Genomic DNA, 19963 nt, shown 5'->3' on the forward strand with positions numbered 1-19963 from the left:
AAGGTGAGTAAGATTGACCACATAAGTTAGCACTTGTAAAGCCTGTATAAGAGTAGGGATTAGGTGGTTGACAGACTGGTGTATTGTATGCGCCACCAAATGAGACATTTGAATGTTCTTCAACTACTTGTTGTTTTCTTTTTCCTATGAAATTGTACACAAAAAAAATCACACACAAAATCAGAATTTAATATACAAAAAATATTTAGTGATGATAAAAATGTTAAATTGTATATTTAGTTTTTAACAAAAAGTTACTCACTTGAAGAAGATGCATCTTTAGATGTGTTTGCCTTGCGCTTCTCAAAGTGCCCTTTAAGTCTAGTATTTCTTAAACCTTTTGATCTCACACATGGGGGATTTAACACTAACACCTCATTTGGCAAGCAAGGCATTTCATCAGTGGTGTCACATTGTATGACTTCATTCTCTTCCACATTTGCATCTACACCAAACTTGACCCTTGATAACTCCCTTTCAATTTTTTCATCAAGTTCCAATAGCAATTTTTGGCAAATTCTCTTAAGGCTATCCTCCCCTTGACTTTTAGATATGATTGTATTAGCTATTCGCATCATGCTATTACGCCATACTATCTTTGCCTCTTTATCATTACTAAGTGAATGATTGTCTTGTTCATAAGTCATCATCCCCTTCTTAGCCTCTTTTGTCCAACGTTTCAAAATGTATTGACTTGGAATTCTAGTTAAATTTTTTATACTAAAAACCCGCAATGCATGACAACAAAGAATCCCCAATGACTCAAATTTCTTACAAGAACAAGAAATATTATTATTAAGACGATCAAACCGGACAATGCGTACTCTTTCACTATTTTCTTCTTTGACCTCAAAAACACCAATTGTATCTTGGCAATCAACTTGATCCCAAACCATTGCAAGACTATCAAGAAATTGATTTTCAAATAAATTGAATATCTTACAGGTGTAAACTTGAGCTGCATGACCCAAAATGCCACTCTTCTTAACTGCTTTTTGTGGGGCACCTTGCTTGCATCGAAAATCTTCATCCAATTTCGAGGAACGCATACCTGCCAATACATTTTCATATTCAATTACAAACTTAGTGAGACTAATTGATTTATTTGCTATACCATTCAAAACATGGTTCGTGCTCTCACTCCTCGAGGAAGATTTAAATTCAGCTGTGAAAAAATCCTTAGTGAATGCAGTGCTCCACTTATGTCGAATTTTGTACATCATATTAAGCCAATGATGATTCTCAATATCAAATCTTTGTGTCATTTGATCCCATGTCTATTGAAATTTCAATTCTGAATCACAATATTTTTGGCACTTGTTGAACAAGTACATAAACTCTGAGTTAGAGTTTAAGTCTCCTAAGCGAGAAGGAGCATTTTTTGAAATATGCCACAAACATAGCCGATGATGTGTATTTGGAAACACTTCCCCAATGGCATTTGACATAGCTTGATCCTAGTCAGTGAAAATTGTTATAGGCGATCGATTCCCCATTGAGTCTAAGAATGACTTAAACAACCATTTAAATGAATCAGTGGTCTCATCCAAAAGGAATGCACATCCAAACATCACATTTTGCCAATGGTGATTAACACTTACAAATGGAGCACAAATCAAATTATATTTGTTGGTACGGTATGTAGTGTCAAATACTACTACATCTCCAAAACAATCATAATCAACTCTTGATCTCCCATCTCTCCAGAAAAAATTTGTCATTCGATTTTCTTGATCTACTTGAACTGTGTAAAAAAACATGGGATCTTTTGCATGCTTAGACTTAAAATGATTCAATAAGCTTTGAGCATCTCCAGCACTAATCATTGTCATCTTTTGCATATTCACATGATTATAACAATCTCTTTCAGTAAAGCCCACATTTTCACTCCCTCCAACTTCTTTTGTTAGATATGAATAAGCATTCTTTGTACTTATACCTGCATTCACCATGGTATCAATTACATCTGCTTTAGGTTTTGAAATACGACGACCAGATCTTAACAAATGCCTCTTTGATTGTAGTGCAAGTTCATGATTATGCTCTGAATTAAATGCACTAACCCTCTAAACACCATTTTCAACTGTGAAGCGAATAAATGCTTTACAACCAGTTCTAGTCTCTAGTCTCTTCGAATATTTCTCTTTACAAAAATCTTCATCTAGTTTAAAGCCCTCCTTAGAACATAGAAATTCACGTTGCTTTATGTTCTTCGTCCCATAATAATATCTAGGCTTTCCTTTACGAATACTAAAACCCATTCGCAATGCATAATCATTATATAAAACATATGCTTCATCTACATTATGGACCACCTTATTCAACAAATTTTCATCACTATTTTCTAGCCTTGCTACAAACATGCAGTCCCCTTCAATTTCTTCAATATCACTTGGTTTGCAAATAACTACATCAATTTTTATGACAAATATAAATATTAGAAACAAAATACTAAGAAAATTACAATACAATAATTATATCATTCTTCTTAAACGCCTATGGTACACTTAATCACAAAACTCTAATGTTTAGGCACAGTAACAACAACAATGTTTTAATACCAAATTTTTTAATATTTATTTATTAATTTTTTTTTTTTTTTGGGATTGACTATGGATAACAACAACAATAATAACAACAATATTTTAGTCTTAAATTTTTTGGGTTGATTATGGATACTCAATAAAAAAATATTATAATAACAAAAAATTAACAATAAATACAGTAAAAAACAAAAATAAATAAATCATTTATATATGAAAAAAAAAAAGAAGCAAAATCTTAATGATATTTTTCTTCGGCTAGACTATAAAATTCATATCATGTAAATACAACAAATTCAACACATTTTTATATAGTTTTATTTGAGAGCAAGTATATCACCACAAATTCTTAAATGTTCTTGCAAAATATAAATTAAATCAAAACAATACAAGACAAAATATACCTTTATCACTTTCCTCCAAGTCCATTTGTACCATGCTTTTACTTGAAACCAAATAAAATAGTATTCTGGTTTGTTCTCTCCGTCGCTTGTCTTTTCCTTTGCTTTGTTTTGTTGTCTTTATGGTTTTTAAGCCATTCAGTTGAGAACCCTACTATTATATCACTTATTTTATTGATGTGGGCCCATGTGTTACTTCATAACCCGCCAACTCAAATATGCAAATTTTAAATGTGCTGGCAATTCAAACGGTAACAGACGTTAACAAATTCTCCTTTATTACAATGAGCTAGCAGTTCAGGTGAGGTAAGCAAATTTTAATTCGCTGGCATGTTCCTATTGGCTGGGACTACAAGGTCAGCATGCTGACCTTGTAGTCCGGGACCAGGCAATAATTTCCCCATTAGAAGATTAACTTGAGATGAGAAAACATTTGCTAGGAAGGAAGGTTACTGTTATACCCTTATCATTTCTTTTTCCTGGTCTTTCTTCCTTCGTGCGAATTGCGTGTAGTTGATCTCATCTTGCTAAGCCAAAGTTTGTTTCTGGATGTGTAGTCACTTGAGTCAAACTTGGGTTTCTTTTGTCAATGCGGTGTTGATTAATTTAATAATTTTTTTTATGTTTATCTTCGGTCTCGTTACGGATTGCAGGAAGCTGCTAGAACAAATTTCAAGCCTGAAGATAAGCCACTGTTTCCGTGGAACAAATCAATGTGCAGACAATGTTGCAAGGAAAGGAGCTTTAAAGCAGCGGGATTTTGTGGTTTTTAATAATCCTCCCTTGGATATTAGATTCAAACTCTTCTGGTTGGTTTTTTTCTTGACCAAATTCTGGTTGGTTAATATAAGCATTCTTTATTACCCCAAAAAGAAGGAGCTCTTTTACCCATGAATAAATAATGAAGGTAGGCATGAAGATAGAAATTTTCGCTCATTTTTTACACGCTGGTTTTGATGCCTTCTGTACATTTTTAGACCCCTTAAAACACAATCAGATTAACTTAGTTAATTAGCTAAGTAATTACTTAGTCAAATTAATTAGATCTAGGTTAACACACATATATCATATCAATGTAAAGTGCGGAAAATAAAAAACACAAATATATGATGACCTAGGAAACCAAAATCGATAAAAACCTGAGGAGGATTTAACCTAGCTATCCTCAAGGTAAAACTGAATCCACTATGAAAAAATTGAAGTTTACACAATAGCGACTTTGACCACTGACATCCTATTGCTACCTCGAGTAGGAAACTTACTACCACAACTACGTGATAGCTCTAAGTCCACGGACTACTTCTTTCTTAGATTCCCAGCAAGTACAAGCACCCTCGCTTATGTATCTTTAAGCTCTTAAAGTAGCAATTGAATCGATCACCAAGTTCTTGATATTATCTTAAATCTTGTAAACTCTAAGTATGTGTGAAGGCAAACACTTCTTGATTTCACAAACGATTCACAAACACAACATAAGTAGCAACTTAAAAACGTGGCTAGGGTTTTCCCTTTTATACTTAAGACAAAACATAAAACCCTACATGCCACACGGGCTTGGGCTAAGTTGGAAAATTCTACAGAAAAATAATCTGCACGAGCTTCGATTGGTCGACCCTAATTTTCGATCAATCAAGCCCGGCAGATTTACATAGTAAATCCTGCAGCTACTCGATTCCAACTTTACAAATAAACACACTTTGATCATGTCTAAAAATAAAGTGTAAAGTTGTAATTTACAACTATGTGTTTTGTTGGTTTTAATTCCTTGCCAAATTTTATTGTAATTCTATTCAATCTTTTGTACCCTGTATTTGTTGTGGGATTTGATTGTAAGGGTTGTGTGATAGAGAGAGAGTGTGAAAACTCAAGCAATTGAAGATTGAAGAGTTTTCACGGGTATTTGCGACTAAGCATCCCACAAAGTGACCCATGTGACTTACACATACTGGAATGCGAAGAGTCAGAATAGGATGGAGACAGTTGTGTCTCGCTAGTATCTCGCTGGTAAGGCTTTCCTGCGAGACACCCGCGAAACTTTCTGTTTTGCCAGACTATCAATTATGATATACACTTTCTGTGCATACACTATTTATACCCACATTACCCACAAATGTTGAGGAGTGCTTTTGAGAGAAAACCCTAGCCAAATACCTTGAGAGTTAGAGATTGTTATACCCACAATCCTCTACACAATTGCTTGTGGATTTTCCTCAACTCCTACCTCTCCATTTTCATACCATTGAGAGGGTGATAGTCCAAACACTTATCACACCCTTTCAAAGTGTCAAGTGAGTTTTTGGTACTGCTGGAAAGGATTGGAAGAAGCCAAGGATGGCAAATGTAACATGGAGCTTGTTGCGGGATCTGGAAAGTTAGATAAGACACGGTTTCGAGAAACCTTGTTGGAGTAAGAGCTTGGAGGGCTTAAGTACAGCAGGTAGATTAGGCTTGGAGGGTCTCTTACTGACCCATGTATCTCAACTGATTGTCTAATGGATCGATTACTGCTTAGTGGGCGGTGGAGTGGTTTTTCGCCGAGTTTTTCGATTTCCTCTTTGATAACACATCGATGTGTTATATGTGTTTGTATTCTTCTTCCCTACTCTTTTACATTTTATTTTACTGCTGTGATTATATGAATATGTGTTAGAGTAGCTTGTTTGTTTATCCGCTCGCATTTACACTATTCTACACTTAGAATTATGTTAGTGTAAAATCTATCGAGCCGTAACTGTAATTTGGGGGTTTAAACAGCTCTTGTGTTTTTAACATATTTTCGAACTTTCACAAAGACTAAAACGTTTTGATCATGGTTTGCCAACATTACAAATTAAAGGTCTAATACATTTAAACCTAAAGTCTTAGAACCCAACAAACTCTCCCTTTGGCAATTTATGACAAAACACAAACTTAAACAAAATGCTCAAAGTTTACAAAAAAACAGCCCATTACAAAATTATTGCCCAACACAACAAATTCAACCTAACTACTATCTATCAGTTGCAAGTAGACAATAGCACGACTGAATCAACTTGTATATTTCCTAAAACACTCAACAAACGCATAAACGCATGTGTGGAAAATATAAGTAAAACATAATTAACTTCTTAATTTCACATAACGCAAAATAAAGACATATATCATGAATAACCTCATAAATATAAATCAATAAGCAATGTGAAATAAGAAACATATATAATCAATGTATCTCCCCCTATCATGAATAACCAAAACAAAACAAAGAATACATCAAGAGCCAAAAATGTAAATACACAATGAAGCACCTAGATACAATCTAAAAGCTCCACAAGCTCCATAAATACAAAAATCTCCCCCTAACTACAAAATCTCCTCTACATATGTACTCTCTCTTTTTGTGATGGAATGCCAAAGGGCAATCATAATCCATCATCAAAAGGAGGTGGTAGAGGTGATCGTCTCAAATGCTCCAAATCTACTCGCAAGGCACGAAACTCATCAAGCATGTCCACCAAAATCTGACCATGAGCTACTTCAATAGTTATGATAGTCTCCAACATACGTCGAATGTCTGAATCATCTGAGGTAGAAGGTGGAGGAACATCAACAGCAGGATCAACGGAAGAGGGAGGAGGAGGTGCAACACCGGAAGGCTCAACCCTAGAACGTTTAGAGCTATCTCTCATCTGAGCAGCCTTCTACCTAAGAAAGGTGGCACCTATAGGAGTTATGATATGGACAGTTTCAGACGCCGGAAACTCATCTAAATCAAGGTGTAACAAAATCCGGTGAATAAAAATGGGGAAGAACACAGCATGTGCAATAGAACTACTCCTATGCACCTCAATCAAGGAGCGAATGAAAAGATGAGAAAAATTCATAGGAGCATTGAAAATAAGAGTATACAAAAACGCACATCTCTTTAAAGGAATGGTGTGCAGATGAGAGATTGGCCAAATAGAATGGCAAGAAATCTGGAAAAAGAGATAATGAGTCTTAGTTAACTCGTGAGAGGTGATCTGAGGATCAGAACCCCACTGGATAGATGTACCAGTAATAAATGACATAATATCATCAAGGGGTGGAGACTCATCATAAGGATAAACTGGATACTGGACCAATGGCACCCCAAGGGCATCAGCCACTACCGAAGGGGTAATGATGTACCCTACACCCAGTACCCAACTCCTCACTAGAGTGTTGGCATTATAGGAGTGGACAGAGAGGTTCGAATAGAACTCTCTGATCAAGGTAGCCGGAGGAGGATGAGAAATGTCTAGCAGAGGAAGCCAACCCCTACGCTCAAAATTTCTCTTAATTTCACCATCTAACAACACTTTTCTCTCAGCCCAAATGTTTTTCTTAAGTTTAAGCTTCTCATAGGTTTCCTGGTTTTTCTCACTCAAGAACCTTTCACGATCAAAAGAAGGGGAAGGAATAGAAGTGGAGCTATTGACTCTAGTCTTCCTAGGCATGATGTTAAGGAAAGGACAAGACAAACAGAAAAGAACCAAAAGGGAAACAAGAAAAACCAGGGGCAGACTGCAAGTTAGCACAAAACAAAATAGAAAAGAGTTTTTGAAATAGTTTGAAAGTGACAGAACACATGAGAAACAAAGGTTTTAAAAAACTCTCTATACGACTTTCGACTGATTGAAAAAATAGGTTCAATCGATTGAAAGTGCTTCGACTGATCCAACACCAATCGAGCATCGATCGAAACACACAGAGCCTAGCCAAAATTTTAATCGCAATTTCGATTGGTCGAGAAACAGGTTCGATCGATCAAAATTCTGAAAAAAACAGTTTTTTGAAAAAACAAAGCAATTTTTTGTAGAAACTTCTCAAAGCATAGTCTTTTATGAATAAAATACATGAGTATGAGATGAAATACTTTTCAAAAACACTTGTTTTGAACCCAGTTTTCCCAAAATTAAGATTTTCAAACAATTCTCCTTAAATTTTCAAGCTTCAAACACAATTTGCATAAAATTCAAGGAATTTTCAAACTTGGTTGGCCAAACCAAAATCATACACAATAACATGTACAAAGTTTAGCAAAGAGTAACTCGTGTAGTGTGTACAACTAGCAAAAGTTTAAGATACATGTGAGGTGATATGGAAATAGAAATCATTCACAATTTCTACAAAATTCATCACGTAGAATTTGAAAGAGACTATCACCTAAAGAGTTACATCATATAACTCTCACATCTTCTCGAATAAAAGTTTACAATCATGTAAGTTTCTTGATTTTCCTCGTTTGTACATACCAATTTTATTTGATTGTGAAGTTATTAAAGCCCAATAATGTACACACCAATTTTATCATTTAAACTGATGCTACACCTTATATTCTTTTTGTGCATGTGTTACACTTTTTCGAGCACAAAATCTTACGATATGCACTAAGATGTTCATGATTGGCTAGTAAACAGTGGTAAGATGGTTATTTATGCCTTTCTCAATAAGTTCAAGTCCGACAATAAAAAAGATGTGACTTCAAGATTAAGATTATGTGATCAAAAACTATAAACATCTTCCCACACAACATGCACTACAAAGCTCAAACTAGTAAAGTGCAATAAATAAGCTCATCTAAACTAAACAAAGTACATAAACATGTAATGTAAAAATAAATTGGCCAACCTTGATTTCAAATTCAAGAAAATAATGCAAAACACATTTTGCCCCATTTTTTTTAATGAAAAAAAGAAACAAAAACAATCCTAGAATGAATGCATGAATGTTATGCAATGCAAATCCTAAAAAAACAAAGAAATCAAGAATAACAAAGAAGAATGGTCACAAAGAGTAAAGCGATGAAGCACAAGGACCATGAAAGCCAAGGATGATCAGGGACACAGAATCACACCAATTACTTGACAAAATGTTTCAAACTTACTTCTATCAAGATGTTTGGTGAAGATGTCAGCATTCTGACGTTCAGTAGGGATATACTCAAGAGACACAATCTTTCTTTCAACAAGATCCCTAATGAAGTGATATCTAATCTCTATGTGCTTAGTCTTAGAGTGTTGAATAGGGTTCTTAGATATATCAATAGTACTAGAATTATCACAATAAACAACCATGGTATCTTGTGATATCCCATAATCACTTAAAAGCTTTTTCATCCAAAGAAGCTGTGAGCAACAACTTCCAGCAGTAATATATTCTACCTCTGTAGTAGACAAAGATACGGAATTTTATTTTTTACTCATCCAAGCAATAAGATTGGGTCCTACATAAAAACACCCACCAGTGGTGCTTTTTCTATCATCGACATTACCGGCCCAACCAGAATCATAAAAACAACAAGAGACAGATTAGAATCTTTGCTATAAAAAAATCCATAATCACAAGTTCCATCAACATATTTTATGATTCTCTTAACAACATTCAAATGTGAAACCTTAGGATTAGATTGAAATCTAGAACAGACACCAACACTAAAAGTAATATCAGGACAACTAGCAGTCAAATACAAAAGACATCTAATCATGCTTCTATATAATGTAACATCAACAGACTCACCTGATGAATCATTAGTTAATTTTGCATTTGCAGCCATTTGTGTTCTAGCATGGGCTGCCTTGTCCAATCTAAATCTCTTAACTAGATTTCTTGCATACTTTGCTTAATTGATGTAGATTCCTGAGTCCGTTTGCTTCACTTGCAATCCCAAGAAATAAGTTAGTTTACCAACCATACTCATTTCAAACATTGCGTTCATTTCATCTACAAAAGAGTGAGCAAGAGAATCATTAGTAGCACCAAAAACAATATCATCAACATAAATTTGAGTTACAAACAAAACCATTCTTATCATTTCTAATGAAGAGAGTAGTATTTGCAAATCTTGTTTTGAATCTATGCTCTGTGAGATATGTAGTCAATCTATCATACCAAGCCTTGGGAGTTTGTTTCAAACCATAGAGGGCTCTCTTTAGCTTGTAGACATTATCTGGTTTGTGAGGATCAATAAAACCCTTTGGTTGTTCAACATATACCTCTTCTTGCAACATCCCATTCAAGAAAGCACTCTTGACATCTATTTGATACAACTTGAAATTCAAATGGCTTGCTATGGCCAAAAGTATTCTAATGGATTCCAGTCTTGATACCGATGCAAATGTCTCATCAAAATCAATCCCTTCCACTTGTATGTACCCTTGAGCAACAAGTCTTAATTTATTTCTGATAACTGTACCATATTCACCTAACTTATTCTTAAAAATCTACTTAGTTCCAATCACATTTACTTCCTTAGGTCTGGGAACTAATTCCCACACATCAATTCGAACAAATTGGTGAAGTTCTTCATGCATGAAATTAACCCAATCAACATCTTGAAGTGCTTCATCCACATTTTTCGGTTCAAATTGGGATAGATAGCATTCAAGTCTTTTGATCTCAATCTTATGTTATCATTTAGACTATCCAATATATTTGTGGTAGGGTGATTCAACTTAACTCTAGAAGATGGACCTTTGACCAGAGATGTGGAGGTACCTTTATGGTCTAATGGAGGACTAAGCTTACTTTGTTCTTGTTGAGTTTCATGAACCAATGTGAATGGTTCTGAACTTGATGGTATTGAAGCTGTATAATTCAACAACAACAGCTCTTCCTCACTATGCTTCCTCACATAATCAGCAAGAAGTGAATCATCAACTTCCATATTCCTTTCTTGAACTGGAGAACTGTTTTCTGAAGGATTTTTAGAACTTAATTCATCATTGATCACAACTTTGGAAGACTCCATGACTATTTTGGTTCTCAGATTGTATACTCTATATGCTCTACTAATGGAAGAGTATCTTAGAAAGTATGCCTTATCACTCTTTGCATCAAACTTTTCTAAGTTCTCTCTATCTCGTATAATGTAACAGTCACTACCAAATATCCTGAATATTTGACCACAGGCTTCTTTCCTCTCCAGAGTTCATAGGGAGTTTGCTTGGAATCAGGTCTGAAATACACTCGGTTGAGTGTATGGCAAGCAGTGTTAACTGCTTCTCCATAGAAGGATTTGGGCATTTTTTTATTGTGTAGCATGACACATGCCATTTCTTGAACAACCCTATTCTTTCGTTTCACTATTCCATTTTGCTGTGGTGTCTTAGGTGATGAGAACTCTTGTTGCATTCCTTGATCATTGTAAAAGGTAGCCAGCTTTGTATTTTCAAATTCTCTTCCATGATCATTTCTGATTCTAGCTATCACAGTACCTTTCTCAATTTGCAATTTCTTACACAAATGTATCATTTTCTCAGGAGCCTCAACTTTATCTCTCAAAAGCACAACTCATGTATATCTAGTAAAATCATCTACAACAACTAGAATATACTTCTTTCCACCCAAACTCTGAACTCTGGCAGGACCCATGAGATCAATGTGCAACAACTCAAAAGGTCTAGAAGTTTGAATCTCAGTTACAAATGGATGCTTAGATTTCACTTGTTTACCCAATTGACATGGTCCACATAAGCACTTTTCTATCTTCTCAAACTTGGGCAAACCAATAACTGCATCACACTTTGGAATCTTTTCTAGCTGCTTATGACTTGCGTGTCCCAACCATTGATGCCATAAGTCAACTTGATTGCTTTTTGCACTAAAACACTTGTTGCTTATACTTGGTGTTATACCATAATAGTTGTCAGTTGTCCTTACACCAATACACATACAGTCACCTCCTCCATCAAGTATCTCACACTCGTACTTAGTGAAGAGAACATTCAGACCATTATCATAAATTTGACTGATGTTGAGTAATTAGCCTTCAACCCATCTACATACCAGACATCTTAAAAAACAGGCAACCCTGGAATGTCCAGAGTTCCAATGTCTCTGATCAAAGATTTGCTTCTATTTTCAAATGTGACTGTCCCAATCTTTCTTTCAAAGAGTGTCTTGAACAAAATTTTATTTCCTATCATATGCTTGGAACAACCACTGTCCAAATACCAAAAACAGTACATCAGCATAATGGTGCGTACACATTCATTATGCTACGTATGCATTTCTGTGCAGAGCCTAGATTCCATTTTTATTTTATTTTTTGGTCATTTACTTGTTTTATTTTACTGATGTTGTATAGTTTTTATTTCTTTTTTCATGTAGCTTAATTTGCTTTTTGTATGTATATATCTCTTTGTTTGGGTTTTATTTTATTTTTCTTTTTAGTTAATAAATACAAATAAGTTAATTTCATTTCAAATAAGTGGCTTAGAATTTCTTTTTAATTTGATTAGGATCAGTCATAGATTTTGATTAACTTTTCTCCAACATGTTACTTGAATTTGAATTCGTTGATGTACAATAGAATAGAATTTGTTGCATGTGAGATATTGCAAATTTTGGTGCTTTGACTATTTCCTCCTTAAGTGTCTTTTAGAATCAAATGGGTAAGGATTTGAATAGGCAAGGGAATTAATGTGAATGATTAGAATGTTTCCCATTATGGATTTGTTTCCAATTGAAGCTTATGCACGTGGACTTGGCAAAATGAGGTTCTGTGACTTAATTTCATCAATTTGAATGGCATTGAATATGGTCTTGCATGTTAAGGTGATTTGCATGTTAAGGTGATTTAGTAATTCGTAGATTGATACAACTGTTATTAGTTTCCTTGTTATGTGACAATGTTTTGTTTACTTTATATTTAAACGTGGCAGCCAATGTATCCTCCCTTGCACTGTTTCCTAATTTAATCTTGTGCATGGACATACATAGCTGAATATTGCCCATGGAGTTTCCAAATAAATTCTTGCATTTAATTGGGTAATCAATGACTTGATTAAAATGTGATTGCATGATTTATTTACTTTCCTTTTTTAATATGGTTGACATGCATGATACTTTCTTTGTACATTGGTCTTGAAAATTTGAATTCAAATATAAAGTTGATTGTTCAATTTAAGGGAAGTCTTGTTCACATGCTTGTATGCCTTGACGACCACATGCTCACATGCTCTGCCTTGATAATCAAATGCTCCCATGTTCACATGCTTGACTATTCACATGCTCAGATGTTTGCACCTTCATATATCCAAAAGCTAGGATGCTCGTGTGCTCACATGTTTGGATGCTTACTAAAAACAAGGTTATAGCGTGTATAGATGGAAGACATCCAAACATATTATCATCTTTTTTTTTTTTTTTTTGAGGCCGTTTGGGTAGGCTGTTCACAAAACCTTAACGCGCGTTTTAGACAAAACGTGATTTGCCAAATCGTCTGGCTCCACAAAATCAGCACGTTTGCGTTTTCAAAATCCAGATTTTTCATGTTTACAAAACATTGCAAAGCTTTTCTTTTTCAGAGACGCAGATGGGCTAACTGCTATTTTTTTCTTCAGAAAATAAAAATAGTGCCAATACGATAGGAAATACCAGCTTTATCCCTTCCCCCATGTATACCGTACCGGAACCTTGGCCGGTATAGGAACGCTAGTATTTCGTTCCGGTTTAAATACCGGCCGTACCGGAGTCATTCCGGCAATACCGGAGTGAATACCGAATTTTGGATACCGGATTTCTAAGAAATTGAAGGTCTTTGAAGAAGAATAAAAATCAAAGAAGCAGTTGAGGCTTTTGTGAATCTTTGAAAAAAAATTTCACTTGTCGTTGCAGATCAATCAAGCTGCTGCTTCTTCTCATTTTCCTGATGCTACCTCATGAGCTTCTTCTCCTTCTTTTACTTCTAGCAAGTTCCTTCTCCCCCACTTTTTCTTTTTCTTTGTTTTATCCGGCTGTGAATCTCAATGCAAAATTTTGAAACTTGTGGTCAGTGATGGGAAGTGAGAAAGACAAGTCTTCAAGTTCACTTTTTACCCATCCAAATGGTCATGTCACTCACGTGGCCTATAGATGGTGTATTTTTTATTCCCTTTAACTGTGTTAGAGCATTTGCAGCACTGTAGGTATATTGCTATATTGCTATAATTTAGCTCCTCAAACATCAAAATGATGCTCCAGCAGTGGAGTTAAATTTAATTTTTTTAGCTCCATTGCTACAGTGCACATTTATAGATGTTCATGAGAGCTAAAAAAAAAAAAATTATTCTACCGGCCCGATTATTTTATTAAAAACCGAACCTTGCCTCTCTCTCTCTCTCTCTCTCTCTCATAAAACTCTCAAGCAAACTCTCTCAACGTTATGCTCTGGCCGCTGGGTCGTGGTTGTGCTTCAGCCTTGTGGATCGTGGTTGTGCTCTGGCCTCGTGGATCGAAGTGTCTTCCCTCACCTCCACTTCGTTGCTGGGTCATGGTTGTGCTCCGATGTGCGTTGGTATCAGGGTTGAGATCGGTGTGTGTTGGTATTGAGGTTGAAATCGGTGTGTGGTTTCGACGTTTGGGTAGCTGGATTTGGGTTTGGTGGGTTTCGGCGTTTGGGTTACTGGATTTCAGGGGTCACGGTGGAGATGGTGGTGGTGGTGGGTCGTATCGGCGTGGGTTCGATTTGTGATTTGTGGGTCTAATTTGTGATTTGTAGCTGTGGGTTTGTTTTGTGGTGTGCTATGGGTTTGTTTTGTGGAGGTTGTGAGTTTGTTGGTGATGCTGTGTTGGTGCCTTGGTGGTGGTTGTGCCGCATTTTTTTTTTTAAATTTTGTTTGTGATTGGTGATTTTGTTTGGTCTAGGTTGAGGAAAAAAATTGGAGATTTAGACTGGTGGTGGTGGTGGTGGTGATGGTTGTGGGTGTGGCTGTGGATGATGGTAGAAGTGGTTGTGGTTGGTGCTGTGGATGTTTTTTTGGGTAGTGGGATATATTATTTTATTGTAGTGGTTATATTATTTTATTGTGTTGAAAGCTAAAATAGATCCACTGTTGCAACATGTATGTAGGTAAAATAGATAAAGTAACTTTTGGTAGAGTTAAAAATTTTTAGCTCCACTACTATGGATGTTCTTATAGTATTACTCTTTAACTCAAAAAAAAAAAAAAAGAGTACAATAGTATATATATACTGGTTATCAAAAATATATATATTATAATAAACTATATATTCTGTACATTAGTTAAATAGTATCATATATTTGTCAACAATGATCGTTATTGGCTCATTGCTGCTAAGAGATTTTGGGAAAAAAACTTTACCATTGTTGGTAGAAGTATAGATTCTTTGATGAGGTTGATAAAAAAAAAAATGACAACCTTGAATACTCACTTTTTTGAAACCATATGGATGACTTAATAACAACCTGAAGGGAGAAGCATAATTAGTTAGGGACTTTTGCCTCATGAAGTGGAGGTCACTACTGTCACCGGCGGCTCCACCCTAACCTGGAAAAAAATATCATTATTATATATAAAATTTAAAAATTTAATGATTTTTTTACCTTAAAAAAAATGTTTGACCACACTAAATACTTTTTAGGTCCAATATAATTAAATTTTGGACAAAATTTAGCAACAAACTTTTTTTTTTGAGGAAGTTTTAGCAACAAACTTGGTTGTAGATTAAGGCTACAACTCTACTCAATGTTTTTTTTATTGGATATGAATTTTAATAATTCCACAATTAGATTACATTTTTTTTCTTATATCCTCCATACTTCCAAAACTTCAAGAAGATTAAAGATAAATAACTTATATCATCAATCAAATGTTTAATTTTCGAGTTTTTGTAGTCTAAAATTATATGTAAAAAATAAGTTTATAGATCAAATAGTAAATAGTATCTGATTGACGTGTTTTAAGAACTTAAAAAAACATATAATTCAACAGTTATATTTTCAAAATATGTAATCATGTTAATTTGTTTAGTGAAAGTTGTAGTCTTAGGCTATAATAAGTTTGTAGTCAAACTTTGGTCATTTTAACAATATATTGGGCCTTTACAAACAAAAAGAAAAAAAAAATTTTATTTAACTAAAATTTTGAAAAAAAATATAGCTTGCAGTATTGATAATGAGATATAACTATATTTTTTATTAAATATTGTATAATTTAGGTTTCTTAATGACCATCCTGGAAAAATTTTCTAGAGCCGCCACTGACTACTGTTCCTTTTCCTTAGGGCCAAAACTTGTTTATCTTAAAAAAAATGGATGACTTAATGACAACATTATCTACCTCCACTTTCAAGTTTCAACTCTTTGTCAATGACTTTGATGAGCTCTACTTATTTCATGATCTTAAATTTACTTTAATACTTGTTTGATTCCCTTGAGTTATACCAATTAGCTCTGCTTATTTTTTTTAGTAATTATTTTCCTAATCATTTTAATATCTTCCTCTTGACGGTTTTTATTTTCAATTTTAAATTATATAAATTTCTCTCCATGATTCCAACAACGACGACATCATTATTGTTATTATTATTAATGTAATTGTCAGGCTTAATTACATATTTTCAATAATAATTAAAAAAAAACACTAATTAAAGGAAAAATAACAAAATAACCTTAACAAAATAGTTAAGGGCCCGTTTGGTCATAGAGTTTAAAAATTGTTGTTTAAAAAGATGTGAAAATTGTTGTTTAAAAAGTGTTGTTAAAATACATATTTTTAGTGTTTATAAAACAAAAAAATATGTTTGGTATCATAGTTTAAATAACATGTTTAGTGTTCAAAAAAATATAAAAATGTGTTTGGTATGTGTGTTTGATTTAAAAATAAAATAAAAAAACTGACACCTTTAACCAAAATAAACATTTTTTTATTCAAAAAATATTTTTTTAATGCCTAACAGGACTGTATGGGTGGGACTGCCGAGACAATACAGCTTTGATGTCTAACGTGGGCCATACAATGTTCAACATAATTACACAATTGCCACTAAAACACTAGTTTTTGTTGTTTAAAAACAGGTCTAAGATGATTTCAAAAATATCATTTTAAACACTGATTTTTGAACACTATTTTTCAAACAATCCCTGAACAGGAATGACACACCAAACATCCTTTTTTGTTTTTGGACACTAGTGTTTAGTGTTTAAACACTAAACACTACTGTTTAAACTGATAAACCAAACACGCTCTAAGTCATTTTTTGGAATTTATACTCTAAACAGCCATTTTTAAAACAGCTTATCCATATGCTTAATATAGCTTTAAAAATAAAAAATGCATATTTTCACATTTTTACCAAACACTTATATGTGGTTTTTAAAATGATATTTTCAAGACGCACCTTTATGAACAACCTATCCAAACGGGCCTTTACCACCATACCCCACTAGTTTGTCTTTGAACCATCTATTGCAATCTTGCTTTTTTATTTTCTGTATTGTCCTACATATATTTCAGAATGCGGTATTTTAATCACTGTTCTTTTTCTATAGATTTCAGTCCCCCTGTTGATGGGAAAAATTGTGGTAGTATACCTCATTTTTATGATTTTAGGCATTCTTTGGTGGAAGGGCTGTTTGGGAGGGAGGATATCAAGGTAAAAGGTAATCAATTGTGAAATATTGATATATAATTATAAAGGACAGTATTCATTTTCTCCAACTATGGTGGGAAGTTGGAACAATTTGAAGAAAAAGTTTTGCAAGGGCTCATAAATTGTTGCAGTTCAATATTTAATTTTATCTTTCTATCTGCTTCCGTAGGTGAATCAGCATTCCAAAGTACACCATGCAAAGAAATTGAATGATTTCTGGATTATGAGCATATGAACTTATCTTGGTGATGATGCATAATAATTGGAGTGATTTAGTTCTAATAATGGTGATAATTGAGCTTATGTAAGCATGCAAAAAACTCATATCATTGTTATTTTGTAAAATCTGTATAAAATGGATGACATAAGCTCACTGTAGTTGAGTTAATGTCTAATTATTTGCAAAATTTGTAATCTGGTTTCTTGATGTTGTTGCCCTTATAGTACATTTCCTATGTACTTGGGTTGTGTTATTTTTTAATAAATTTTTTATGTTACTTATCAAAAAAAAATTATCTGCAAAATATCTTGGCCATTTATTTATTTTTTCACTCCTAATAAACTTTTGCAGATTTCCAAGGGTTTGCTGCTCTTTGACGACATCCCCTAACTTTAGTTTCTGAATTTTATTTGGGAATCAATTAAAAGTTTATAAATGATGAATCTTTTTTCTTAATGAATGGGATTTTGTGGAATGATGTAGGTAAGAAAGTTAATTATGCTGCAAAGGTCCATGGCTTTTGAGGTATCACCCTACCCAGTGGTGTCAGGCAAGCCAGCCACCTTTGGTCTAATTAGGTCTTTGAACACCTTTTGTGAATATTTTCCAATGAAACACATAATATAGCTATCAAAGGTTTTTAATCAATTTGTGGGATTCTGTGATTACAGTACTACCAGTTATGCTCTCTTCAAAACTGTTGCCTGAGATGGAAGTGGAGGACAACTACAAGAGAGAGCGGTTGCTTCACCCTACCCAGTGGTGGCTGGCTTGCCACCTTTGGTCTAATTAGGTCTTTGAACACCTTTTGTGAATATTTTCCAATGAAACACCTAATATAGCTATCAAAGGTTTTTAACCAATTTGTGGGATTCTGTGATTACAGTACTGCCAGTTATGCTCTCTTCAAAACTGTTGCCTGAGATGGAAGTGAAGGACAACTCCAAGAGAGAGCAGTTGCTTCATGGGATGCAAAACTTGCCATTATCCTCACAAATTGAGAAGTTAAAGGTTTTTCAAAGTTCGTTGAGCATCCAAATTTCAGTATTTATTTATTTATTTCATGCATTTAGAAATCTCCATTTTACAGGCTAGAATTGATATGATTGGAGCAGCTTGTGAAATTGCAGAAAAAATGTTAGCTGACATGCATAAAGCCTATTTGTTTGGAACCCGTCAAGGCTGCAAAAATTGCCCCAACTTTGGATAAGGGTCAGGCTGCAAAAATTCAAGAGAAAGAGAATTTATTCCGAGCTGCTGTAAATTTTGGCAAAGGCCTTACTCTCAACTGTCTCTTTACATTCAATGCCTTTTAGATTATCTGCTTTTCATCTAGCTCTAAATTTATATAGGTTATTTGCTTTCTTGTATCTTGAGATGAAAGGTCTTGCATTTCTCATGCAATCTAGTCTTGTAACTTAGTTTCAGCAATTTGTCGTCAAATAGTACCACCTCTATGATAAAGAAAAAGTTCAACAGAAATGATTTACTGTATGTTGCTTGTCACTAAGGACGGCTTTCACTCATGCTTTGTGCATATTAGAGTAGCTGCAGCTGGATTTTCTCTTATCGTGTTCTTTCTAAATTCTTGTCTTATTATTGTTAGCAGTTAGTAACATTCTTAAACATTGACACAGGTTGCTGCTTCCAGTGCATTCATAAATAAGTTTTAATTACCTTGACCACCAACCCCCACCCCCTGCCCTTCCCCCCGCGGAAAATATATAATCTACTTTTGTGATGTATGCTATTGTAGCAACGACAAAAGTGTTGAGAATTTTAAGGGCCTCATTTTGTGTTCTTAATTAAGCACATTCTTTTCTGGCACCAGCCCTTTGGCTTAGTAATCTGATTGATGACTAATGGGAGACACATTAAAGTGCCATATAGAATTGATTGCTTAGGTTCATGGAGTCTTAAGTTTCTCCAAATTGTCCAGACACAAGTTGGTTGATGGATCAATCCCACAGGTCAAATAATTGTGTCCTCATTAAGAGCATTGGTTGGTCTAGACCTGCTTGAAATGATCTTAATTGTTGATATAGAGTCCAAGTTGCAAATTATTCTTTCATCACATTAAATATGGGCTTTACTTTCTAAGATAATCTTTACATTTGTATATAATTATGGGTTCCTTGGTCTGCTTATAATTTAGGGCTAGTACTGAATTTAGTAATAATTTTTTGGTGAGTGTGGGTGCTTGTCAAAATGGACGTTGAGGTGCAAAATTTGTTGCATATTAAGGGCAGTGTACAAAGCATATTTTCATAGGGTTTGACTATCGCAATCCGGAGTATATCTTGAAAATAATATAACCTCTAATAAAAGCTTCAAGTTTTTGTGCCAGAAAGATGCTCTTGGTCTAGGAATACTTGTAAATTTACATTTAGAAATGATTGGTTTATGCACGTAGGATTACGAATAAC

General features: G+C 34.3%; 1 protein-coding gene and 1 long non-coding RNA gene across 2 annotated transcripts; one reads left to right on the top strand and one right to left on the bottom strand.

Moving 5' to 3' along the window:
* Positions 1-254: 254 nt before the first annotated feature.
* Positions 255-1952, bottom strand: LOC115980778 (protein FAR1-RELATED SEQUENCE 5-like). The gene is made up of 2 exons (XM_031102995.1): positions 1940-1952; positions 255-1051 (listed from the first exon to the last, which is right to left on the bottom strand). The coding sequence occupies exons 1-2, from the start codon at positions 1950-1952 to the stop codon at positions 255-257; spliced, it is 810 nt and encodes a 269-aa protein (XP_030958855.1).
* A 10419-nt stretch (positions 1953-12371) lies between these two features.
* Positions 12372-18980, top strand: LOC115979426. Its single transcript, XR_004089055.1, has 6 exons — positions 12372-12441; positions 17217-17327; positions 18021-18115; positions 18209-18330; positions 18424-18548; positions 18668-18980. It is a non-coding gene; the product is annotated as an uncharacterized LOC115979426 (long non-coding RNA).
* Positions 18981-19963: the final 983 nt, after the last annotated feature.

Source organism: Quercus lobata, chromosome 3 (genome assembly GCF_001633185.2).
Source record: "Quercus lobata isolate SW786 chromosome 3, ValleyOak3.0 Primary Assembly, whole genome shotgun sequence".
In the NCBI taxonomy this organism is placed as follows: Eukaryota; Viridiplantae; Streptophyta; class Magnoliopsida; order Fagales; family Fagaceae; genus Quercus; species Quercus lobata.